This window comes from Scyliorhinus torazame, chromosome 8, assembly GCF_047496885.1.
Source record: "Scyliorhinus torazame isolate Kashiwa2021f chromosome 8, sScyTor2.1, whole genome shotgun sequence".
In the NCBI taxonomy this organism is placed as follows: Eukaryota; Metazoa; Chordata; class Chondrichthyes; order Carcharhiniformes; family Scyliorhinidae; genus Scyliorhinus; species Scyliorhinus torazame.
In genome coordinates, this window is record NC_092714.1 from 61,226,187 (window position 1) to 61,251,515 (window position 25,329).

Consider the following 25,329-nt stretch of genomic DNA (forward strand, 5'->3'; position numbering starts at 1 on the left):
GAGCACAGTGCTGCTTACTCACCCTGGGTGCCCTGAGGAGGTCGTGCAGTTTTTTCCTGCACTGCAGGTCGGTCCGAACGATGTTCCTGGTGGCGCTGACCGTCTCTGCCACCTGCGCCAAGGCATGGCAAACGGTGGCGGCTGGCAGCCTCCTTCCCGGGCTGGGGTATAGGGTCGCCTGCCTCTCCTCCACCGCGTCCAGGAGGGTCTTGACTCGGCGTCTGTAAAATGGGGTGCTGCTCTCCTCGTTGCCATCTTCTTTGCTGGGATGGTGCATGTGGAGAGTGAAGTGTGTCTATGCGGCTGCAGCTTGTCAGCCTCCTGAGTGTCAATCGCGATTCCGGCGAATCATAGCATCATAGAATTTACCGTGTAGAAGGAGGCCTTTCGGCCCATCAAGTCTACATCGACCCTTGAAAGAGCACCCTACCTAAGCCCATACCTCCACCCAGTCCCCGTTATCCAGTGACCCCAACTAACCGTTGGACACTCAGGGGCAATTTAGCGTGGTCAATCCATTTAACCTGCACATCTTTGGACTGTGGGAGGAAACTGGTGCACCCGTAGGAAACCCATGCAGACACGGAGAGAAAGTGCAAACTCCACCATGAAAGTCCCACACCGTTTCTCATTGGAATCGATTGTGTTCCACGTGGCGCCGGTGCTTTCGGTTCAGGTGCGGCACCAATTTTGCTGTCGGAGAACTCCACAAATCCTGCCCAGCATCAACACTTAGTCTCAGATACGGAGAATCCTGCCCACTACATCCAAACAGACCCCAAAACCGAACAAACCATAAATCCCAACTGTCCTCCCCGACCACCCTAACCCAAACATCTTTTACACAAAATAGTTAACCATAACATCCATAAAGGGAAAGAACAACATAAAGGAAAAACCCAGTCAAAAACCGTCAAAGTCCAAACTCTGTCCAGGCCTTCATAAACACCTCTGCCGCTGTCTCATAGTGGTCCTGCCATTATGCGTGACCCTTAGCTTCGCAGACTAGACCACATCAAACTGCACGTTTCGTTGATAAAGCGCTGCCTTGAAACCCGACTGAAGGCCGCCCGTCTCCCCGCCAGCTCCGTTGTCAGATCCTGGTATATACCTATACTATTACCGTCCCACTCCACCTCCTGCTTCTGCAGTGACCAGTGGGCCCTTTCCAATTCGTATCTCGCCAATTCGTATGGAGGCCATTTGTACCCCGTTGGCCTCAGGTCCTCCACCCCCGCAGGAGCACCCACAATCCTCAAATTCTGCCTTTGTGACCTGTTCTCCAGGCCTCTACTTTGGCTCTCAGTCCTCTGTTGATCTCTGCCACCTTCCGCATATTGCTCATCCATCGAAGTGAACTGGTTGCTGTGCTGCGACAATGCCTCCTCCACCCCCTTCATTTTCTCCCCTTTGCTCCCACACCGCCGTCGGTCTTCACCAACTCCTCTCTCGAGGCAAGGGTCTCACCCACCCACTCCTTAAGCGAGGACATCATCTCTGTCCGATGCTGTTCAAAATGTTTTGAGAACAGCCGCTCAAACTCCCGGGCCATTGTTTCAGCAATCTTTTCCAACGTGTTAGGCGCGGCCTCACCCGACAAGCTCTCTCCCGCCATATTTTCTCCCGTTGAACTCCTCGCCACGTTTGACGGCGGACATTTGCTCACTCTCTTTTTCCCAGGGTTCTTTTTTCCCAGTTTTTGACATTCTTGAAATGCGGTTAAATGTAACTTTGGCAGTCACGTAAAATGAACAGTAATGTATCCACCACTTGTTATACACTACACCTAAGTTTCCTTTAAAAGTTGAATTTCACCCCCCAATTGAGGTAAATTTTCAGGTGTTTATTGATGGAGCAAAGATGAAAAACAATCTCCCAGTCATGGGGATAGTAAAATCTGTTGCACTGAATATTTTCATAAAGATTGCATTGGGCAGTACGGTAGCATTGTGGATAGCACAATTGCTTCACATCTCCAGGGTCCCAGGTTCGATTCCCGGCTTGGGTCACTGTGCGGAGTCTGCACGTTCTCCCAGTGTGTGCGTGGGTTTCCTCCGGGTGCTCCGGTTTCCTCCCACAGTCCAAAGATGTGCAGGTTAGGTGGATTGGCCATGCTAAATTGCCCTTAAATCTCCCAGTCATGGGGATAGTAAAATCTGTTGCACTGAATATGTTCATAAAGATTGCATTGGGCAGTACGGTAGCATTGTGGATAGCACAATTGCTTCACAGCTCCAGGGTCCCAGGTTCGATTCCCGGCTTGGGTCACTGTCTGTGCGGAGTCTGCACGTTCTCCCCGTGTGTGCGTGGGTTTCCTCCGGGTGCTCCGGTTTCCTCCCACAGTCCAAAGATGTGCAGGTTAGGTGGATTGGCCATGCTAAATTGCCCTTAGTGTCCAAAATTGCCCTTAGTATTGGGTGGGGTTACTGGGTTATGGGGATAGGGTGGCGGTGTGGACCTTGGGTAGGGTGCTCTTTCCAAGAGCCGCTGCCGACTCGATGGGCCGAATGGCCTCCTTCTGCACTGTAAATTCTATGAAATTCTATGAACCCAAATTAATAATAACTGCAAGCTGTCATCCACACAAGGTGGAAATGACATGCATGTGTTTAGCTTCTCAGCATGTAACTCAGTCTCCGCAATGCTGGTAATCATAGCATCATGTCATGGGACACTTTCTTTGTAGAAATGCAGCTTCCTGCTTGCATTTGACTGATTTAGAGGCTCAGGATATTAACATATATTTAACAGCTTTGAATTCTGAAGGACTACTTCAATACCACATGGGAAGGTAATACTGCAAATGGAAAAAGCTGCAAATTACATGCAGTTTATAATATTCAGCCTTGACAAATTAAAGGAAATAATTTTGTGGGCATAAGGAAGATGTGCATTTTGAAAACCATACAGGATAATCAGTTATCCAAATAGTATAGAAAGATGCACAACCTCTGAAATCACATCCTGTGTCAATACCAGGGCCAGGGAGAGAAATCATGGTCCTGGTGTGTTTCTTATTTCTGGGCTCCTTAATCCCTTCCAAACTCAACCGTCCCCTTTAATCATTCATGATATTTTTTCCCCATTCAAGATTCATCAATCAATTCACCAATCACAGAAAAGTCCTGGTTAAGCGTAAACTCCCATTGTTGTAATCTGATTACAAATACTGTCTGATATAAATGCAGCATGGATCATTAATGTTAATAGCAGTGATGATATAATGCTGGGTTAGTTTGTGTGCATCCTTTAGATGATTTTGCCACGACTAAACAAACCAGAGTGTGTAAATTTTACTTAAACGACATTGTGAAACATTGTTAATTTGACAGGAAAATACCCCATTGGCTATTTGTACTGCAGTGCAAATGATAACACTGATTTTGGGGATTGCCTCAGCTCTCATTAACATGTTCAGCACATTGCACTACACGGACATGGTGACAGTAAACGTATATTTGAAGAAAGATTCAATACTTTTATCCCAGATAAACTGCAGAAGCTCTTTTCCATTTTGTAGTCGTAGAAGATTTTCTTCTGCCTGACTGCATGATATTATTTAATATAATTATTTCATAGAACGGGTATAATTGGATTCTATTTTATCAGAAATCTCATAGGGTAGAAGGAACAAATGACTCCTGAGCAACAAAGTGGAACGATTGAACAACATAGGTCTGCACTGTCGGTGAGAAGGGTTGGAGCCTTCAGGTGTCTCTGTGCAACCCCAACTTTTAAGAGGCCAGAGGACAAAAACTGAATGATTCACAATTGTATGTTTTTTCTTAATCAGCATCTCTGAAGGTTTTGCTGATTTCTGCTTCTCACTACAATCTATTTTCACTATCTACAATGCAACACAACTTTACCATGGTATTTCATTCCAAAAAAACTCATATAGAGCACAAAGATAGAGCGGGATCATAATAAGCAGATAAAATGACAAGATTGCAATAATACAAAAGACTCTTGAGAATCATGTGCCATGTAAAACAGATTATTGATTCACTATGAGTCCATGAGTCCAGGAGAACCCAGACCCGTGTCATGCTCCTCGTGTGCGATGTGGGAGCTCAGGGACACGTCCACTGTCCCTGGCTCCTTCACATGCAAGAATTGTGTCCAGTTGCAGCTCCTGTTAGACTGCTTGACGGCTCTGGAGCTGCGGATGGACTCACTTTGGAGCATCCGCGATGCTGAGGACGTCGTGGATAGCACGTTTAGCGAGTTGGTCACATGACAGGTGAAAGTTACTGAGGGAGATAGAAAATGGGTGACCAAAAGACAGAGCAAGAGTAGGAAGGCAGTGCAGGTGTCCCCTGTGGTCAACTCCATGCAAAACAGATATGCCGCTTTGGATACTGTTGAGGGAGATGGCTCACCAGGGGAAGGCAGCAGCTGCCAGCTTCATGGCACCGTGGCTGGCTCTGCTGCGCAGCAGGGCAGGAAGAAGAATGGCAGGGCTATAGTGATAGGGGACTCAATCATAAGGGGAATAGACAGGCGGTTCTGCGGACGCAATCGAGACTCCAGGATGGCATGTTGCCTCCCTGGTGCAAGGGTCAAGGATGTCTTGGAGCGGCTGCAGGACATTCTGGGGGGGGGGGGGGGGTGAGAGTGAACAGCCAGCTGTCGTGGTGCACATAGGCACCAACGATATAGGTAGAAAACGGGACGAGGTCCTACAAGCTGAATTCAGGTAGTTAGGAGTTAAACTAAAAAGTAGGACCTCAAAGGTAGTAATCTCAGGATTGCTACCAGTGTCACGGGCTAGTCAGAGTAGGAATGTCAGGATAGATAGGATGAATGCGTGGCTCGAGAAATGGTGCAAGAGGGAGGGATTCAAATTCCTGGGGCATTGGAACCGGTTCTGAGGGAGGTGGGACCAGTACAAACCGGACGGTCTGCACCTGGGCAGGACTGGAACCGATGTCCTAGTGTTTGCTAGAGCTGTTGGGGAGGGTTTGAACTAATGTAGCAGGAGGATGGGAATCGATGCAGGAAGTCGGAAGGTAGTAAACCAGGGACAGAAACAAAAGGCAGTAAGGGGGAAAGTGTAAGGCAGAGAAGGCATAGTTCAGTAGGTACAGTGACTGAGGGGAGCTCAGTGAATAGGCCCAGTAATACTAAAAGGAATAAAACGGGAAGTAAAAACATAAATGGTAAGCGACGCGGCAGGTTGTTACATGAAGATATGGGTTCAACGACAAGGAAAAGTAGGAAAAGTTAAGAGGAAATAACTTAGGAGAGGTTACTGATCGAGGTGTTAAGATTCAAAACAGAGCTATAAAAGCCAGCATAAGTGTACTTTACCTGAATGCTCATAGTATTCGGAATAAGGTAAATGGGTTGATGGCGCAAATCATCGTGAATGACTATGATTTAGTGGCCATTACTGAAACATGGTTAAATGATGGTCACGACTGGGAGTTAAATATCCGAGTGGATGGTAAGGGAGGTGGTGTAGCTCTGTTATTTAAGGATGACATCCGGGCAATAGTAAGGGATGACATCGGTGCTATGGAGGATAAGGTTGAATCCATTTGGGTGGAAATCAGGAATTGTAAGGCGAAAAAGTCACTGATAGGAGTAGTCTGTAGGCCACCAAATAGTAACATTATGGTGGGGCAGGCAATGAACAAAGAAATAACTGATGCATGTAGAAATGGTGCAGCAGTTATCATGGGGGATTTTAATCTACATGTCGATTGGTTTAACCAGGTCGGTCAAGGCAGCCTTGAGGAGGAGTTTATAGAATGTATCTGCGATAGTTTCCTAGAACAGTATGTAATGGAACCTATGCAGGAACAAGCGGTCCTAGATCTGGTCCTGTGTAATGAGACAGGATTGATTAATGATCTCATAGTTAGGGATCCTCTCGGAAGGAGCGATCACAATATGGTGGAATTTAAAATACAGGTGGAGGGTGAGAAGGTAAAATCAAACACTAGTGCTTTGTCCTTAAACAAAGGAGATTACAGTGGGATGAGAGAACTAGCTAAGGTAGACTGGGAGCAAAGACTTTATGGTGAAACAGTTGAGGAACAGTGGAGAACCTTCCAAGCGATTTTTCACAGTGCTCAGCAAAGGTTTATACCAACAAAAAGGACAGTAAAAAGAGGGAAAATCGACTGTGGATATCTTTTGTGAGGGCCACGAAGAATCCAGCATGAGTTTTAAGGATACAAAGTAATAACATTTATTTACAATAACATATATATAACAGCAGCAGGAACATCCCTTGCTGCACAATCCTTCCTGCCGGTTCCTAAACTGGCCAGCTTTATTTATACTAGGAGTTTACTAATGATGTCTCCACCCACCTCATTGGGGAAGCTCATACTCCCACAGGATTGTGGGATTGCCATTAGTCTCCAGCCAATGGTAAGTAGGCAGGTTATAACATCCCTCCCCACCAAAGTCCAAGGAATCCACCGAAGACCCTGGCGAAGGAGGGCGTCGGACTCGTTTTGCCGCAGGCCGGACACCATTTGCACGCGGCACTGGATCAGGCGGTGTGTAACGAGACGGAGACCGGTGCTTCCGTGATGAACGGCGCAACGGTTGTACATCCACGGCCCGTGGGCCCGAGGATTCCCCCTCTAATGCATCCTGTGTCTCCATCTCGGAGTCAGAATCTGCTGCCTCCGTCATGTCAGCGTCTCGATCTCCATTCAGTTCTGTAACGACCTGCGCAGGCTTCGAGTGAGGCACCAGTGGAAGATTGTGAGGACTACCTTCCCTTGTCTCTGGTCTCTGCGGCTGTAGAAATGAGCCCCGGGGGCGGGGAATCTTTTGAGGGGATAGTCTTCTGGACCGAACGTGGTCTACATGTTTGCGCTGGAGACGACCCTGGGCTTGCACCTGGAAAGATATAGGGCCCGTTTGGCGAAGGATTACACCAGGAACCCACTGGGCACCACCAGCAAAATTCCAAACGAACACTGGGTCACCGGGCGCAAACTGCCGAATCGGCCGATGCCGAGAAAATCCCTGTCCCTGCCGTTCTGGTGTGCGGCGTACTTTTGCGCCAATGTCCGGGAAAACCATACTAAGGCGGGTGCGAAGTCTCCGGCCCATTAGGAGTTCTGCGGGAGCTACCCCAGTCACCGCATGGGGGGTGGTCCTATACGTAAACAAAAAGCGAGCCAGTCTCGTGTCCATTGATCCGGAAGACTGCTTCTTTAGGCCTCTTTTGAATGTCTGCATCTCTGAATGTTTGAATCTCTGCCAACCCATTTGAAGCCGGGTGGTAAGGGGCAGTGCGGATATGGCGTATGCCGTTCATCTTCGTGAATCTTGCAAACTCCTCACTCGTGAATGGAGTGCCGCTATCCGTGACCAGCACCTCGGGGAGGCCATGCGTACTAAACGACAAACGCATCTTTTCAATTGTTGCGCAGGATGTTGTCCCCTGCATCATATGCACCTCTAGCCATTTAGACTGGGCGTCAATTAATAGAAGGAACATGGGTCCTTGAAAAGGGCCTGCAAAATCTGCATGCAAGCGTGCCCAAGGCCGCCCTGGCCATTCCCGGTGATGTAGGGGCGCGGCCGGCGGAAGCTTCTGATGCTCCTGGCAAATGGAGCAGTTTTGGGCCACATTCTCAATGTCGGTGTCGAGGCCTGGCCACCAGACATAACTCCGTGCCAACATTTTCATTTTGGTCACACCTGGATGCCCATTGTGCAAGTCTGTTAGTATCAGCTCCTGGCCTTTTTCCGGGACAATCACACGCGTCCCCCACAAGAGGATGCCGTCTTCCACGCTGAATTCTGACAGCTTGGAAGAAAATGCCCGCAAATCGTCTGGGAGCTGTCTATGCTGCCCACCATACAGGACTATGTGCCGAACCTTTGACAGGACTGGCTCCGTCTGAGTCCACTCACGGATCTGTGATGCCGTGACAGGCAAGGTGTCCATAAAATTTAGGGTTGCAACCACCTCACCGGTCGTGGGGGTTAACATGGGGCCGGTCGATAAAGGCAATCGGCTCAGTGCGTCGGCATTTGCTATCTGCGTACCTGGTTTGTGCTCCAGAGAATACTCGTATGCAGCAAGCAACAAAGCCCAGCGCTGGATCCGTGCGGAAGCAATGGGCAGTATTGGCTTATCCTCTCTGAAAAGCCCCAGCAGAGGCTTATGATCAGTCACGATAGTGAAATGACGGCCATACACGTACTGGTGGAAGCGTTTCACTGCAAAAACCACTGCCAGGCCCTCCTTCTCGATCCGCGCGTACTTTTTCTCCGCTGCAGTCAATGTGCGGGAGGCTAAAGCTATCGGTCGCTCGGCCCCTTTCTCGATCTTGTGGGACAGGACGGCCCCAATACCATACGGGGATGCATCACATGTGACGAGCAAAGGCTTTCCAGGATCATAGTGGGTTAGTAACCCATACGACGACAATTGTTTCTTTACCCGCCTGAAAGCGGTTTCTTGCGGCTGACCCCAAACCCAGGTGTGATTTTTCTTTAGCAGAAGGTGCAAAGGGGCCGGCGTAGTTGCCAGATTGGGGAGGAACTTCCCGTAATAGTTTACGAGACCAAGAAAAGAACGAAGATGCGAAGTGTCAGTCGGGGCGGGGGCCTGTTAAATTGCATGCACCTTCTCTGCGACGGGGTGCAAACCTTCGCGGTCCACCCGATAACCTAGGTAGACTACTTCCTTTGCTTGAAATACGCACTTTGTGCGACGTAAACGGACTCCAGCCTCCGAAAGGCGTCTAAGGACAGCCTCCAGATTTTCCAAATGTTCCTGCTCCGACGTCCCTGTAATCAAAACGTCATCTAAGTAGACAGCAACACGTGGTAAACCTCTCAAAATGCCCTCCATAACACGTTGAAAAATTGCGCGGGCAGAGGATACTCCAAAGGGCAACCATGTATATTCATACAGGCCCCGGTGTGTATTAATTGTTACATATGGTCGGGAGGCAGGGTCCAGCTACAACCGCAGGTAGGCATGACTCATATCTAATTTTGTGAACGAGAGTCCACCTGCAAGCTTCGCGTAGAGATCCTCTATGCGAGGCATTGGATATCGGTCGAGTCGGGAAGCCGTATTCACTGTAAGTTTATAGTCGCCACACAAGCGAACTGTGGCATCTGGCTTCATTACAGGTACAATTGGTGCTGCCCAGGAGATAAGGAAATGGCTGAGGAACTGAACAGGTCTTTTGGGTCGGTCTTCACAGTGGAAGACACAAATAACATGCCAGTGACTGATAGAAATGAGGCTATGACAGGTGAGGACCTTGAGAAGATTGTTATCACTAAGGCGGTAGTGATGGGCAAGCTATTGGGGCTAAAGGTAGACAAGTCTCCTGGTCTTGATGAAATGCAACCGGAGTGCTAAAAGAAATGGCTAGGGAAATTGAAAATGCACTAGTGATAATTTACCAAAATTCACTAGACTCTGGGGTGGTCCCGGCGGATTGGAAATTAACAAACATGACACCACTGTTTAAAAATGGAGGTAGGCAGAAAGCGGATAATTATAGGCCAGTGAGCTTAACTTCTGTAGTAGGGAAGATGCTGGAATCTATCATCATGGAAGAAATAGCGAGGCATCTGGATGGAAATTGTCCCATTGGGCAGACGCAGCATGGGTTCATAAAGGGCAGGTCGTGCCAAACTAATGTAGTGGAATTTTCTGAGGACATTACCAGTGCGTTAGATAACGGGGAGCCAATGGATGTGTTCTCTCTGGATTTCCAGAGAGCCTTTGACAAGGTGCCACACAAAAGGTTGCTGCATAAGATAAAGATGCATGGCATTAAGGGTAAAGTAGTAGCATGGATAGAGGATTGGTTAATTAATAGAAAGCAAAGCGTGGGGTTTAATGGGTGTTTCTCTGGTTGGCAATCAGTAGCTAGTGGTGTCCCTTAGGGATCAGTGTTGGGCCCACAATTGTTCACAATTTACATAGATGATTTGGAGTTGGGGAACAAGGGCAGTGTGTCCAAGTTTGCAGATGACACTAAGATGAGTGGTAAAGCAAAAAGTGCAGAGGATACTGGAAGTCTGCAGAGGCATTTGGATAGGTTAAGTGAATGGGCTAGGGTCTGGCAGCTGGAATACAATGTTGACAAATGTGAGGTTATCTATTTTGGTAGGAATAACAACAAAAGGGATTATTATTTAAATGATAAAATATGAAAACATGCTGCTGTGCAGAGGGACCTGGGTGTGCTAGTGCATCAGTCGCAAAAAGTTGGTTTGCAGGTGCAACAGGTGATTAAGAAGGCAAATGGAATTTTGTCCTTCATTGCTAGAGGGATGGAGTTTAAGATTAGGGAGGTTATGCTGCAATTGTATAAGGTGTTAGTGAGGCCACACCTGGAGTATTGTGTTCAGTTTTGGTCTCCTTACCTGAGAAAGGACGTACTGGTGCTGGAGGGTGTGCAGAGGAGATTCACTATGTTAATCCCAGAGTTGAAGGGGTTGGAATACGAGGAGAGGTTGAGTAGACTGGGACTGTACTCGTTGGAATTTAGAAGGATGAGGGGGGATCTTATGGAAACATATAAAATTATGAAGGGAATAGATAGGATAGATGCGGGCAGGTTGTTTCCACTGGCGGGTGAAAGCAGAACTAGGGGGCATAGCCTCAAAATAAGGGGAAGTAGTGTTAGGACTGAATTTAGGAGGAACTTCTTCACCCAAAGGGTTGTGAATCTATGGAATTCCTTGCCCAGTGAAGAAGTCGAGGCTTCTTCATTAAATGTTTTTAAGATAAAGATAGATCGTTTTTTGAAGAATAAAGGGATTAAGGGTTATGGTGTTCGGGCCGGAAAGTGGAGCTGAGTCCACAAAAGATCAGCCATGATCTCATTGAATGGCGGAGCAAGCTCGAGGGGCCAGGTGGCCTACTCCTGCTCCTCGTTCTTATGTTCTTATTATGCACTCCTGTCCTGGCAATTTCGCCTCACAAAGCCTGTTATTATGGACCAGGGTTTATAGAACACCAAAGTATACCATGGAGCTCACCTGATCCACAACTTTTAATAGATTTTGGTTATGGGGAGCACAAGGGTCCACTTTAAAGGTGTGATGCAACAGAGAACTAAAAGTATTTTTAAACAAAAACAATGTTTATTCTATGAAACCAGTTAGCATTTTATAAACACACAGTAAACAGTTTGTCAACTACCAACACTGATACTTTCCCAAATACAATATTCTATAGGTAATTCTTAGTAACTTCCCAACAACATCCATAAGTTAAACCCTTTTTAAATAAAGACAACAGGTTTGAATACTCTGCAGAAACGGGTATTACTTTGAAATCATCCAGTGATTTGGAGACATTCTTTAGATTGCAGAAAGATCAACACACGCATCTGTTTGGTTCACATGCAGCTCTCCAACTCTGAAAACGAAACTAACCACAGAGCCAAAACCAGCTTTCAGCACAAAACAAAAGTAAAAAGCAGAGCAGAGAACAGCTCCACACACACACTGACATCACTGCAGCTATTTGCTAAACATCCATTTCTTAAAGGTACATCCACCTGACACTGTTGACATAAACTTTCATTAATGTTATGGGCTAGGGTTTAGAAAACACCAAGGTGTATTATGGGGTTCACCTGACCAATAACCGTTTATTGATTTTGGTTTCGATGAGCACAAAAGCCTGCCTTTCAGACGTTATTCAACAGAGTTCTTAGGAGCTTTTAATAAAAAAACAAGCCTTTTTCTAAGAACTTAGTTAACATTTTGTATAAACACACACACTAAGAATTTTTATCAACTACAAACATAAAGACCCCACACAGTTACAGTAATCTGTGTATAACCCTTAATGAATTCCCCCTTAACTGTTCCAATTCAAGAACAAAATCCAAAAACCAGAGACCCTTTTTCAAAGGTGTGGCCCAGCACACAGCATTCTTACTGGTATAAGACTTGGTATTGATACACTGTTCCCCTTTTCAAACAGCAGGCTTGAATTCCTTCCAGAAAGCAATTATCTCTTTTAAGCTATCAAGCAGTCTGGAAACAGCTTTTAAAATGAAGATAGAGACAGACTTATTTCAACGTGTGCAGTTCAAAACCAGTCCAAACTCAAAGCGAAAGTAAAACCCAATGCCACAGCCCAGCTCCACCCACACAATGACATCACTGAAGCCATGTGATAAGACAAAAACATTTCTTAAATGGACACTCCCATGACAATTAGCAACAAAATAAACAGAGGTCCAGCCATGATTCTACCCTCTGATTGCAGGATGTATGACAAAGGCCATCTAGCCCACCTTGTCTCATCCATCCAGAATATAGGAGTTGGCCATTCGGTCCCTCTCCAGCCTGCTCCGTCATTTGACAACATTGCCTACAATGCAAATCCTCTATTTGCCCAAGCAAACTTTGTTGATTCAAATTCATCACCTTTGTTTTATGTTTTGTGGACAATAACAGAAAAGATAAAACAGCAGAGCAGGTGGTGGGGGAGAGGAATGTGTGAATGTAGGAGTGAGCCAGGGGTTGCTTTTTGGCTGTAAAGCAATTTTAAAGATCATATATAAATGTAGGTTTTGTGTTTCTTCCATTACACCTGTGCACAGCAGGCAAGTGACTGCAGCAAAGGTGAATTTGGAGGCTCGAATTTAGGTCTTGAAAGAAAGTTAGACACAGAGCAGGAAATTATCTTAGGAAAGTGGCTGCAAAGAAATCACTCCATTTACAAAACAATTCAACTTTGCAGCTAATAAAACCATACCATTCTTCTTTCTTTGCATCAACCCACTGCCGTACAATTATGTTGTACACTGTCAAATTACAGCCTATCCAGATATTCCATATGATGTTGCATTACATTTGCAATAAAAACGTGCAAATACCATTTTAAAAACCAATCTTTTTTTAAAATTTAGAATACCCAATTAATTTTTTCCAATTAAGGGGCAAATTAGCGTGGCCAATCCACCTAGCCTGCACATCTTTGGGTTGTGGGGGCGAAACCCACGCAAACACGGGGAGAATGTGCAAACTCCACACGGACAGTGACCCAGAGCCGGGATTGAACCTGGGACCTCGGCGCTGTGAGGCAGCAGGGCTAACACACTGCGCCACCATGCTGCCCTTTAAAAACCAATCTAACTGTTATTTGAGGTGTGAGAGAAACAGGGAAATTAAGTGGAAAATGTAACTAATGAATAAGAAACTCCAACAGCAAAGAAAGTGTGTCAGCACAATCCCGAAAGAAATCATTTCTATGTGCCATTCTAGATGCAATTAAGTCATGCTGGGCCCGTAGGCCCTCCTCTGTCAGTGTCTCGGTTCAGTACTGAGTCTGAGGTTGGTGAATACAGGGGTCTCCTTCTCCCCACACACCTATGTATCTTTGGACAGCGCTGTGCAGCCACTGCAACAAAAGTCCAAAGTTCAACTGGCGTGCTAGGTGAGGATGGGGGGGCGGGGTGGGGGGCTATGCAAGGTGGGTTTGGGGGATGGGCAAACATGAGGGGGGGGGGGGCAAAGTGTGAGGAGGGCTGTGCAAGGAGAGGCTTGAGGAAGGACAAGGGCTCACGAGGCAGGCAGAGGGGCAAGGAAGTGGATGAAGAAATTGAACATTGGAAGGCAGGGAAGATCAAGAGGATGAAGTTGGACCCGGCATGGTTGCATGAAAAGCAGACAAACAAGGGATCAAATGGCTCGCGCATGTATTACTGGAAGGGAATGAACGCAGAATGCAGATTATAGATGTGGATCTATTAGTGTGGCGCAGTCGGGAAGGTTCGCACAGACACTGAAGAGGTCACAACTGCAGTGGTTTGTGAAGGTTACTGTTTCCAAAGTCCTCTTTTTTAAACAGGAATTAAATCAAGGCTCCCATTCTAGAGTGAAGATAGTCCTACTGCAAAATGGAAAGGAGTCACAGATGATAAGTAGTCCATGGGCTGAATGGACGCCACAGAAGTCAGAAGTATGAGAGGATCACTTAATGTGGACTCTGGGGCTCTTTCTTGGAATGGATACTAACTTGTTGATGCTGCCCCAGGGGACAGGATCCAGGTCAATTACAAAGGATGCGTTCCCATTTCCCTGGAAGCAAGAGCATGCCAGATTTTGAAATTTGTGCTTTTATGGGCAGCACGGTGGCATAGTGGATAGCACTGCTGTCTCACGGCGCCGAGGTCCCCTGTTTGATCCCGGCTCTGGGTCACTGTCCGTGTGGAGTTTGCACATTCTCCCCCTGTTGCATGGGTTTCGCCCCCACAACCCAAACATGTGCAGGGTAGGTGGATTGCGCCTTAATTGAAAAAAAAATGAATTGGGTACTCTAAATTTTTAAAATTGTGCTTTTAAGAGGATAGGCTAAACTAAATAGCCTCATGTCAAAATTGGAAAAGCTACAGAATGGAAAACCTGGAGAGTGAAGGCTAAACTGAAGGCCGCACAGATGCATCAAAAGTGCTGTCCCATCAGTGAAGGGGAATTACGGATTAACAATTAAGGTTATTCATCAGTGGCTAAATGGATTCCATTCATACACCATGAGAACACTAATGCTCATGGTTATGCCAAGTCAATGAGTGGAGTTCAGAGCCACATTGGTTCAATGATGTAAATCACAAGTTCTCACTCCATACAGGGCTCCAGATGTCATATCAATGGAATGGAAAGCTGAAAATCTCCATGTGTGTCCTAGAGTCCCAGGGGTAAGGTAGCATGAGAAACAATGCAATCGAAGGTTCCAAAACCTAGCTGCCCAACTTCTCCCATAGGTCTGTCGTTCACACCTTTGTTCTCAGCACCCTTTAATTCTGGTCTTCAATATTTCTTTTCAGAGAGGAGGCAGAAATGAGAATGGATTCAGTGGTCCAGGCAGTTTTTATATGAATCCTCATTCAAGGCAGGAGGTGACAGGCATCTGCGTGCACATCTTCGGCACTGTATTCCACAAATGTGCAGTTGATGTGTGATCATCAAAAGCACATACTGCATGTTTGTGTACAGTTCCCTGGGAGTTGCCATGACTCCTACATTCCCAGTCACTTCCAGGTACCTGGGATCTTTGGCGGGCCAGAAATTCTGCGGGGATGGTTGCTGGTGGATAAGGGAAACCCAGTGAAACAGTGGTTCCTAATTTCTCATTGACTCTGATATCTGCCGGAGAGGGTTTGTTACATGATTGCAGTTTACAGTGCTCTTCTCAAACTGACTATGCAGAGAAGTGGGGCCCTGCCAGAGAGTGAGCTGGAGGAAGGGAGATGTGCAGGTGTTCCCCAGATACCCACAGAACTGATAGGTTCCAAGAGGAGTAAAACCGGTTGTCAGGAGACAATCCAATAGCCCTCCAAGCCATTTTGTGACTTCTGAACAAATAGCCAAACCATCGCTGAAGGGCTGGGTCCTGCATTCACACTTGGGCCTTAAGTGCTCACATTTCACTAGGGTCAGATCTTATCTGTGGTCACCGGTGTCCTGGTAATGTGCGCACTCTGCCAACTTAAAAGTCCAGCAAGGAAAAAAAGTGATGAGAGCTGAGGCTGGGTGTTTTCCACGCCATGTAAGGATGCAAACACTGCCACAAAGAAAGTGCAGACCAGTGTAGGTAGGGCACTCATCCTAAAGCGTATGTCTTCGTTTAGACCCGATCAGTTAGGAAACGCAGATGCGCATACCTGATGAGCCCTCATTAGCCGCCACTCTCACTTGAGGAATAATGATTGATGTTAGGAAGACTAAGATTGTTCTAAAGGAATTAGAATTAAATTGGAAGACATTAGAAATAAGGTATAGTTTCAAGTGTGTTTAATTTATAATAACAATAATCTTTATTGCCACAAGTAGGCTTACATTAATACTGCAATGAAGTTACTGTGAAAAGCCTCTAGTCGCCTGTTCCAGTACAGAGGGCGGACATCGTTCGGGACTTGTGGGAGGAAACCGGAGCACCCGGAGGAAAGCCACGCAGACATGGGGCGAACGTGCAGACTCCGCACAGACAGTGACCCAAGCCGGGACTCGAACCTGGGACCCTGGAGCTGTGAAACAACAGTGCTACCCACTGTGCTACCGTGTCACCCTATTTAATGTATCTGTGCCTGAAAAGGTAAAACCTATAGTTAGATTCAGGCTGGACAAAGGTGATTGTATGTAAAGAGGTTGGTTAAGTTCCAACAGTGTTTCTATTGTACTTACAGAGGGCTATGGTGTGAAAAATGAATAAACCAGTCACGGTTGATTAGTAACTGGGGCATTCTAAGGTGGAGAAAGTTTTCGCTCAGCTAATTTAATTGAAGTTGAAGATAGTTAATGAAAGAGAAGGCAGCACTCACAGCTCTACTAGAAGCAGTTGGCTGGGAAGGCTAGAGAGGAAACATCTCTCAGCTTTGCTAGAAGAAAAGCCATACAATGGAGGAATAGTTAAGAAAACAAGGGCAGAGATCTAAAGAGCAGCTAGTTGAGGAAACTGAGGAAATGAAGAGAAGTTTTGAAGAAGTCTGAGGTTAAAGGTACTAGAATGAAGAACTGTGAGTAAAAAGACAGGCAGAGCTGAGAGGAAGGCAGAGATGTCAGAAAGATATCCGAATTGATTTTCAGGTTTGTGAGATTTTACTACAGCCTATGGAATGGGAGTTGAAATAACTATGGAAATTGGTGGCTGGATCTCAGAGTTTGTGTAAAAACAGTTAAGACAAAGGAAACCTAAAATTGGATGGTGTAAAATCCTGGACTGGATTTGCTGTTAAAAGTGCAGTGGAAGATTTGTTTAAAAGTGTCATTTGGAAAACCTGATCTGGATTTCAGAATGCAAACCACTAAAGAAAAATATTATTATGAGAGAAGATTTTAAAGCATTTTTTTGGCAGTGAAGCTTGGAAACTCTCATGCGATCATTATCTGGGGGATTCTGAGGAGAAATCCACAGACACTAACTTGAGTTCAGAGCAGAGTCCGTGTATTTTACCTCAGTCACTCTGTGTGCTGAAAAGGAACCTTTTGTGTTAATGAGACTATTGTATCTTAAGATGCACTTTGTAATCCATGTTAATCTTTAAATCTGTGTGTATTGGTTAAACTAAGGGGGGAGTAAAGGTGTATTGTATTATAATCCAATCTTTCCATGTTTAATAAATGTTTTTTCTTGTTGTTAAAACTAATTAGCGATCCTGTGACTCTGTTCCTCCGTGTTTTATCAAAAAGAAAGTTACGGTCTTTTGAGCCAGGGTTCCATGCTGGAATCTTTCCGTCCAGTTAGAACATCAATTGGGATTGTAACATTGAGAACTCACCCATCATATACTCCGCATAAGGAATTACACACATCTCCCTGACAACACATAAGGGTCGGGTACCAAGTGGTGCTGAGGTTGACATCACATGAAAGTTAATCTTAAATAGGGACATTCTTGAGTGTGAGAAAGATTGAACCTCAGAATAAGAGGGCTGCAAAGATCCCAATCAAAATGTTTTCATCTAACCATTACATTCACATAGCCATGGAATATTTTTCAAAAAGTGCACGTTATTCATAGTGATAGTGCATCCATGATCCTGAGGTGATATCAAAACTTTTTAAACTTTCCAAACCTATTACTACGCCTTGGTGCAACCCCGACATCTACAACAGGGACACAGGCAGTCAGCTGACCGTTACGTCCTGATGCTGTGATGATTGGATTTGGTACTGGGTAATGAACCAGGCAAGGTGTTAGATTTGGAGGTAGGTGAGCACTTGGTGATAGTGACCACAATTCGGTTACGTTTACTTTCGTGATGGAAAGGGATAGGTATATACCGCAGGGCAAGAGTTATAGCTGGGGGAAAGGCAATTATGATGCGATTAGGCAAGACTTAGGATGCATAGGATGGGGAAGGAAACTGCAGGGGATGGGCACAATTGAAATGTGGAGCTTGTTCAAGGAACAGCCACTGCGTGTCCGTGATAAGTATGTACCTGTCAGGCAGGGAAGAAGTGGTCGAGCGAGGGAACCGTGGTTTACTAAAGTAGTTGAATCACTTGCCAAGAGGAAGAAGGAGGCTTATGTAAAGATGAAACGTGAAGGTTCAGTTAGGGCGCCTGAGAGTTACAAGTTAGCCAGGAAGGACCTAAAGAGAGAGCCAAGAAGAGCCAGGAGTGGACATGAGAAGTCCATGCAGGTAGGATGAAGAAAAACCCTAAAGCTTTCTATAGGTATGACAGGAATAAAAGAATGACTAGGGTAAGAGTAGGGCCAGTCAAGGGCAGTAGTGGGAAGTTGTGCGTGGAGTCCGAGGAGTTAGAAGAGGTGCTAAATGAATATTTTTCGTCAGTATTCACACAGGAAAAAGACAATGTTGTCGAGGAGAATACTGAGATACAGGCTACTAGACTAGACGGGATTGAGGTTCATAAGGAGGTGTTAGCAATTCTGGAAAGTGTGAAAATAGATAAGTCCCCTGGGCCGGATGGGATTTATCCTAGGATTCTCTGAGAAGCTAGGGAGGAGATTGCAGAGCCTTTGGCTTTGATCTTTATGTCGTCATTGTCTACAGGAATAGTGCCAGAAGGAGGATAGCAAATGTTGTCCCCTTGTTCAAGAAGGGGAGTAGAGACAACCCCGGTAACTATAGACCAGTGAGCCTTACTTCTGTTGTGGGAAAAGTCTTGGAAAGGATTATAAGGGATAGGATTTATAATCATCTAGAAAGGAATAATTTGATTAGGGATAGTCAACACGGTTTTGTGAAGGGTAGGTCGTGCCTCACAAACCTTATTGAGTTCTTTGAGAAGGTGACCAAACAGGTGGAGGAGGGTAAAGCAGTTGATGTGGTGTATATGGATTTCAGTAAAGCCTTTGATAAAGTTCCCCACGGTAGGCTATTGCAGAAAATACGGAGGCATGGGATTGAGGGTGATTTAGCAGCTTGGATCAGAAATTGGCTAGCAGTAAGAAGACAGAGGGTGTGGTTGATGGGAAATGTTCAGCCTGGAGTTCAGTTACTAGTGGTGTACCACAAGGATCTGTTTTGGGGCCACTGCTGCTTGTTATTTTTATAAATGACCTGGAGGAGGGCGTAGAAGGATGGGTGAGTAAATTTGCGGATGACACTAAAGTCGGTGGAGTTGTGGACAGTGCGGAAGGATGTTGCAGGTTACAGAAGAACATAGATAAGCTGCAGAGCTGGGCTGAGAAGTGGCAAATGGAGGTTAATGTAGAAAAGTGTGGGGTGATTCATTTTGGAAGGAGTAACAGGAATACAGAGTACTGGGCTAATGGTAAGATTCTTGGTAGTGTGGATGAGCAGAGAGATCTCGGTGTCCATGTACATAGATCCCTGAAAGTTGCCACCCAGGTTGATAGGGTTGTTAAGAAGGCGTACGGTGTGTTAGCTTTTATTGGTAGAGGGATTGAGTTTCGGAGCCATGAGGTCATGTTGCAGCTGTACAAAACTTTGGTGCGGCTGCATTTGGAGTATTGCGTGCAGTTCTGGTCGCCGCATTATATGAAGGATGTGGAAGCATTGGAAAGGGTGCAGAGGAGATTTACCAGGATGTTGCCTGGTATGGAGGGAAGATCTTATGAGGAAAGGCTGAGGGACTTGAGGCTGTTTTCGTTACAGAGAAGAAGGTTAAGAGGTGACATAATAGAGGCATACAAGATGATCAGAGGATTAGATAGGGTGGACAGTGAAAGCCTTTTTCCTCGGATGGTGATGGCTAGCACGAGGGGACATAGCTTTAAATTGAGGGGAGATAGATATAGGACAGATGTCAGAGGTAGGTTCTTTACTCAGAGAGTAGTAAAGGCGTGGAATGCCCTGCCTGCAACAGTAGTGGACTCGCCAACATTAAGGGCATTTAAATGGTCATTGGATAAACATATGGATGATAATGGAATAGTGTAGATGGGCTTTAGATTGGTTTCACAGGTCGGCGCAACATCGAGGGCCGAAGGGCCTGTACTGCGCTGTAATATTCTAATCTAAATCTTGGCAGATGTCCTTTGGAGATCCAAGCTCTGGAGGGGCACGGTCTCATAAGGTTGTCCTGCTCAGGGGCAGAAGCACTCTTGGTGGTTTGCGCTTCTGGACTTGGTGCGGGCATAGACAGAGGGGATTCTGAGCGGCTGTACGCCCTTGGAGTGTCCTGAGTGGAGGCCTCTAGGGTGTCTGGCTGATGGTCATCCTTCCTGTGAGTGCCAGAGGGCCCAGGCATGATTCCTTCGGGAGATGAGGCACCTGGAGGGAGTTCAAGGTACCTGGTCTCATGTGGCCTACATCCTGATGGTAACAAACCAGTGTGTGGCCATGGAGTGCATGTAAATCCAGCAGGACCAAGGTCTCCATGGTGGCCTCAAGGTCCTCGATTGTCAGAGACATGACATCAGACAGAATGCAGAGGGACTCCTCCATTTGTGCGTTCTACTCTGATGAGTGGCTGTTGAAACTCTGCCCAATGTTACGCTGCTTCCCTTTGCATCTCCTGCGGTGAGATGACAGTCGCTTCCAGAGGCCCATCACCAGACTGGGATTGAACAAATGGCAGGTCTCCAGCAGCCCTCCAAGTGCCGAAGTCATGAGCTGTCATTGCCTCCAGCTGTGGGGACTGCACGATTGGGTGAAGTGATGAGGCCAAAATCTGTACTTGATTGTTCTGGGAGGTCACAGTAGTGATCCCGGTCCTTGCTGGCAAGATCTGCAGCAGCCTCCTCGAAATCGCTGAGGCCGATGATCTCTGTCATCCCTCCCTGTCTGGGCTCGTTCACACTTGTGTGCATGTTAGGTCTGAATGGAAACAAAAGAAAGAGATATGATCAGAGGGGATGGAACCAAGGTTGGATGAAATGCATGTCCCCTGTCTCTGGTGAGGCCTCCCAGAAGGGACAGAGATTGGAGTTTGAGCAACAAGTCAGATGGGATGGTGATGTTGTGAAAGTCGTTGACATAGTAAGTGTTGATATGTGTCTCCTACAACTGAGTGTGTGAGGAGTGTGAAGAGAATATGTTTGAGTACATGATGCCATAATGAGGGTTTGATAGTTAAAGGAACTGAGAGAGGACTTACCCAGCAAAATGCATGAGATCATTCATCTGCTTCCTGCACTAAATGGCGCTTCACAGGTGACAGCCATGCTGACCCTCCTTGGTAACGGCCCCGCAGGCCAGAGAGATGAGGTTGGCGAATTTCTTTGAGCTGTCCCTAGGATGGAGGATGTGCTGGCGGGTCCGCATGCCACAAATAAGGGTGTCAAAAGCCCTAACACTGAAAGCTAGTGTTAACTTCTTCTTGAGGCTGCTTGCGTTTTCCCTCTGGGTTCCGGACATTTTGCATTGTTGACTTTTTTGCCTGCTATAAATATGGCAATCAATAAGGTTGCCCTTCTTTCTTTAGATATCGATATTATATTGCTCAGAGTCGCCAGGTATCAAATGATACCACCACAAGGTTCAACCGGACATCGATCAAAGAGCCAAACACCAGTTAGTTAGTTCAAGATCAATGGGACTTTATTGACACACAAGATTAGTCATGCAACATAAACACTACTTGCTAAATTACACCTAACAACTATGACAACCTGCACTTAACTTCAGTCACCTGGCTTAGGTCAGAGGAACAGTGGCCTTTTTTCGAACCTGGATCTACTGGGTCTGGAGAAGTAACTGCTGCTCAGCTGGGCTCATCCATCTGGTAGCGGGCGTTGAACTTGCTTCTGGTGGTGCTGCACTCTGAGGTGGACGTTGCCGGAGCGCTAGGTCCAAAGGAGATTGAACATATGGCAGTGTTTCTCTTTATCCTTGGGGAGTTTCGTGCTCGTTTGGGCGGTCCTTCGGTTTGGACCCCACTAATTGGGCAGTTCTCGATCACTATCTTCGATCTGAGCCAATAAAGGGGCGGGTACCTTGATGGCTGGGCGTGTCCTAAGCGGTCATTGATCCTGTTGTTTACGCTTCCTGAGTACAGGGAGTGGCGCCGAAATGTCTGGGATTGTATCGGTTACTCAAGTATCAGTCCTTTGTCTTACGGAGATGGGCCATCTAAATGCTAATCGGTTGGGGGTTTCGATGCTGTCTGGATTCTTTGCTCACAAATATACATTCAGGCTCTGAGCCTGCCTGAATCTTACATTGTCCATATTTCCCATTAGACTTTGCGAACGTCCATGTATCTTGTTGTAAGTGGCCATCCCAGATGGCTACAGCATGATCTGGGGAAGACAAGTGGGCTGGAAAGAATGATATGAGTGCGCTGGACTGGTGTTTAAATAAGGCACCGGGATCTTTGAACCCATCAGCTGAGGGCGGGCGAATGGGTGAATCAAATGCGGTGCGCCAGATGAGTTGGAAAGGAACTTGCCTGTGTATGATTAATGAGGTTCCAAATGCAGAATCTGGCTCGGGATCCCGCGCCCTCATGGTCACTGAGCCACCTACCACGGCACTCAAGTCTCAAAATGGGAGAATTTCACCATTAGTCGCCTATTTATGTGCCTATTTATTTGCTGGTTTAAATTCAAAAGAGAATTTTGAAAGTATACAGTATTTACTTTTAAACCTCAAAAACACTGCCCCCACCCTCAATCCCATTTCCAACCACCCCCACCAAACATCCCCTCACCCTCCTGCGACCTCTCTTCCCCCACACACCCAAGCACCCCATAACCTTTCCCTACCCCCCAACTTTTCCCCATCCACAAACACCCACCCCCTGCTCCAACTTTCCTACATCCCCAACATCCCATCACCCCAACCTCGCTGCTACGTGATTATGAAATGCTATTGATACAAGGTAGATCATTCTATATCTCCATTTCTCTTCATTGAAAGAGAACATAAATTATGGGACACACCAGTGCGGTAATTTATCCCACACTCTTACTTGAGACATGGGATGTTGTCCTTTACTCCTTCTGGTGTTAATGCATTTGCACTACCAGATAATGCTGGATTCTTTGATAAGGAAAGTTGTGAAGAAGTATCAGTGATTGGTGGTATAGAGTCCGGTTCAGGAGTAACAATATCTTCAACCTCGTACTGTAATCGCATTTCCAGAGTCTAGAAACACAAAGATTTCAAGAAAATATTGAGCACAATTTCTTTCCTAAAGGATTACAAACTTTTTACAAGTATATTTAACCTGCAGTTTTTCCTCTCAGTAATTATCACCATCATACAGTTTATAGAACGGAAGTCTGCTCTCAGGCCTTCACTTAGATCCCACAGCATGAGTGACCCAGAAACAAATGACCTTCTGATTTTTCCTCAGTTTGGGAAGGTGATTGCAGCCTTCACAGTAGCATTGTGGTTGGCACAATTGCTTCACAGCTCCAGGGTCCCGGGTTCGATTCCCGGCTTGGGTCTGTGCGGAATCTGCTCGTTCTCCCCGTGTGTGCGTGGGTTTCCTCCGGGTGCTCCGGTTTCCTCCCACAGTCCAAAGATGTGCAGGTTAGGTGGATTGGCCATGATAAATTGCCCTTAGTGTCCAAAATTGCCCTTAGTGTTGGGTGGGGTTACTGGGTTATGGGGATAGGGTGGAGGTGTGGGCTTGGGTGGGGTGCTCTTTCCGAGAGCCAATGCAGACTCGATGGCCCGAATGGCCTCCTTCTGCACTGTAAATCCTATGATTCACCAGCCATTTCTCCAGAGTTGCTTGGCCAGAACTGGAAAAATCTAGGGCTGGATTCTCCACCGGCGGGATGCTCCATTTTGCCGGCAGCCCGGAGGTTTCCCGACGGCGTGGGGCTGCCCCACAATGGGAAACCCCATGGACCAGCTGGCGTAATGGAGCATCCCGCCGGCGGGGTGAAATAGAAATGTGGCAGGGCGGAGAATCCAGCCCCTAGCATATGATCTTTTTCCAGTCTTTGAGGGAGGCAGTTGTGCCACACTGGGCCCATTATAATGAGGTCTGAGGACCATTATCTGGTGAAACTCGAATTTTACTTCACTTTGTGTCCCACACACCCAAAAAAGGGCATTTGTGAATTTCTGAGCCAATATATTTTATATTGCGACTCAAAATATAGCAGTTATTTTACATACACTACTGTATGTCATGTTTAAATGCATGATAACTATAGGTGTTCTAACAGCAGATGACACGTCAGCACCTATCTCTTAGCCCACTCAGACTGTTCAATGCCCATAGTTGTTGCCAGGTAGCATCAACAATAATGGCAAATGTGGCCTGTATAGACAATGCACTAATCACAGCAAGGGCGCTCATGTAATGAAAACAAAAAGTGCTGCAAATACTCTCAAGTCAGGCAGCATATGAGGAGGAGAAACGGAATGTTTCTGATTGATAATCTTTCATCAGAACTGGAGAAAGTAAGCAGTGTGACAGATTTTAAGCAATAACAAAGGCAGGAATATGGGAGAGGGGCGAAGAAAAGATAAGGGGCGGGATTCTCAGTTAGCCGATGCTGGAATCGGGAGAAGCGATTGGGGGGAGAATCGCGCGCTAGGCGGAATGCCATATTCCGGTGTCTCGACAGTGGCGTTAATGTGTTCTACTCCGCACGCACAGTAAATGCCGTTGGCATATCATGAGCGGGCCTGACCTGGTATTCCCCGGGGCCTCCGCGATGATACTCCGCCTCTGCCGGGAGGTATTACCGGCGGCGAGTTTCACTTGTGGTTTTAAAAATAGGGAAACAGGTGCTGTGGCTGATGATGCATGATTTTGGAGCGGTGGGGAGGGGCGTGCAGCGGGGGGTGACAAGGTGATGTGCTGTAGGGTCAGGGTAACTTCCCGGAGCCGAGGTGTCCAGGCACGCACCGCCACTGCCATGCCCTGCAAGGCAGCCATCTTGTTGTGCACCCCATTGACCACCCTTAATGTCCCGTGGTTGGGCAGAGTGACACCAGCCGTTTGGGTGTCTCCACTCCACCATGCCCTGCACCAGAGCCCCCACCCTCCACCCCACCAACTACCAGGGGGGCATCACGTGGCCCACCCATGGGTAATGCCCACTGTAGCCCCTCCAGGAGGTGACAGACGGAAGCTGAAGCGTGTACTTCCGAAATAGATAGCGTCAGCCAATGGTCGCCCTGGCAGGAGGGACATGTGCCGGGGACCAGAAGCCTCTTGGTGCCGAGGGCAAAGTGCAAGGGAGAATGGCCCGGGAAGGGGGGGGGGGGTTGACATGCGCGGGCAGGATATGCAGTGCAGACCGGGGCCACTGTGGAGCCCGATGGACCTGGTTGGTCATGGGGGTAGACACCATGCTAACATGTCTGCTTTTCATCCCCTGCAGACAATGGCTATCTGAATCTAACCAGGAATGGTGAACTTCATCCTAGCTGCTGCAGCTCTGGGGGATGCACTGAGATGTACGAGCTGGAGTTGCTCGAGTAGAACCCTGCAGTGGGAAAGGCTGTCCCAGA

The 25,329-nt window shown here is 46.8% G+C and overlaps 1 protein-coding gene across 5 annotated transcripts in view; it reads right to left on the reverse strand.

Annotated features, from left to right (window-relative positions):
• Positions 1-25,329, reverse strand: part of stxbp5l (syntaxin binding protein 5L) — an 879,402-nt gene that overhangs the window by 293,440 nt on the left and 560,633 nt on the right. For all 5 annotated transcript variants that reach the window (XM_072513712.1, XM_072513711.1, XM_072513708.1 and 2 more), the window contains exon 16: positions 22,820-22,995. In XM_072513712.1, the coding sequence (XP_072369813.1) occupies positions 22,820-22,995 (176 nt within the window). The remainder of the gene's footprint in view (positions 1-22,819; positions 22,996-25,329) is intronic.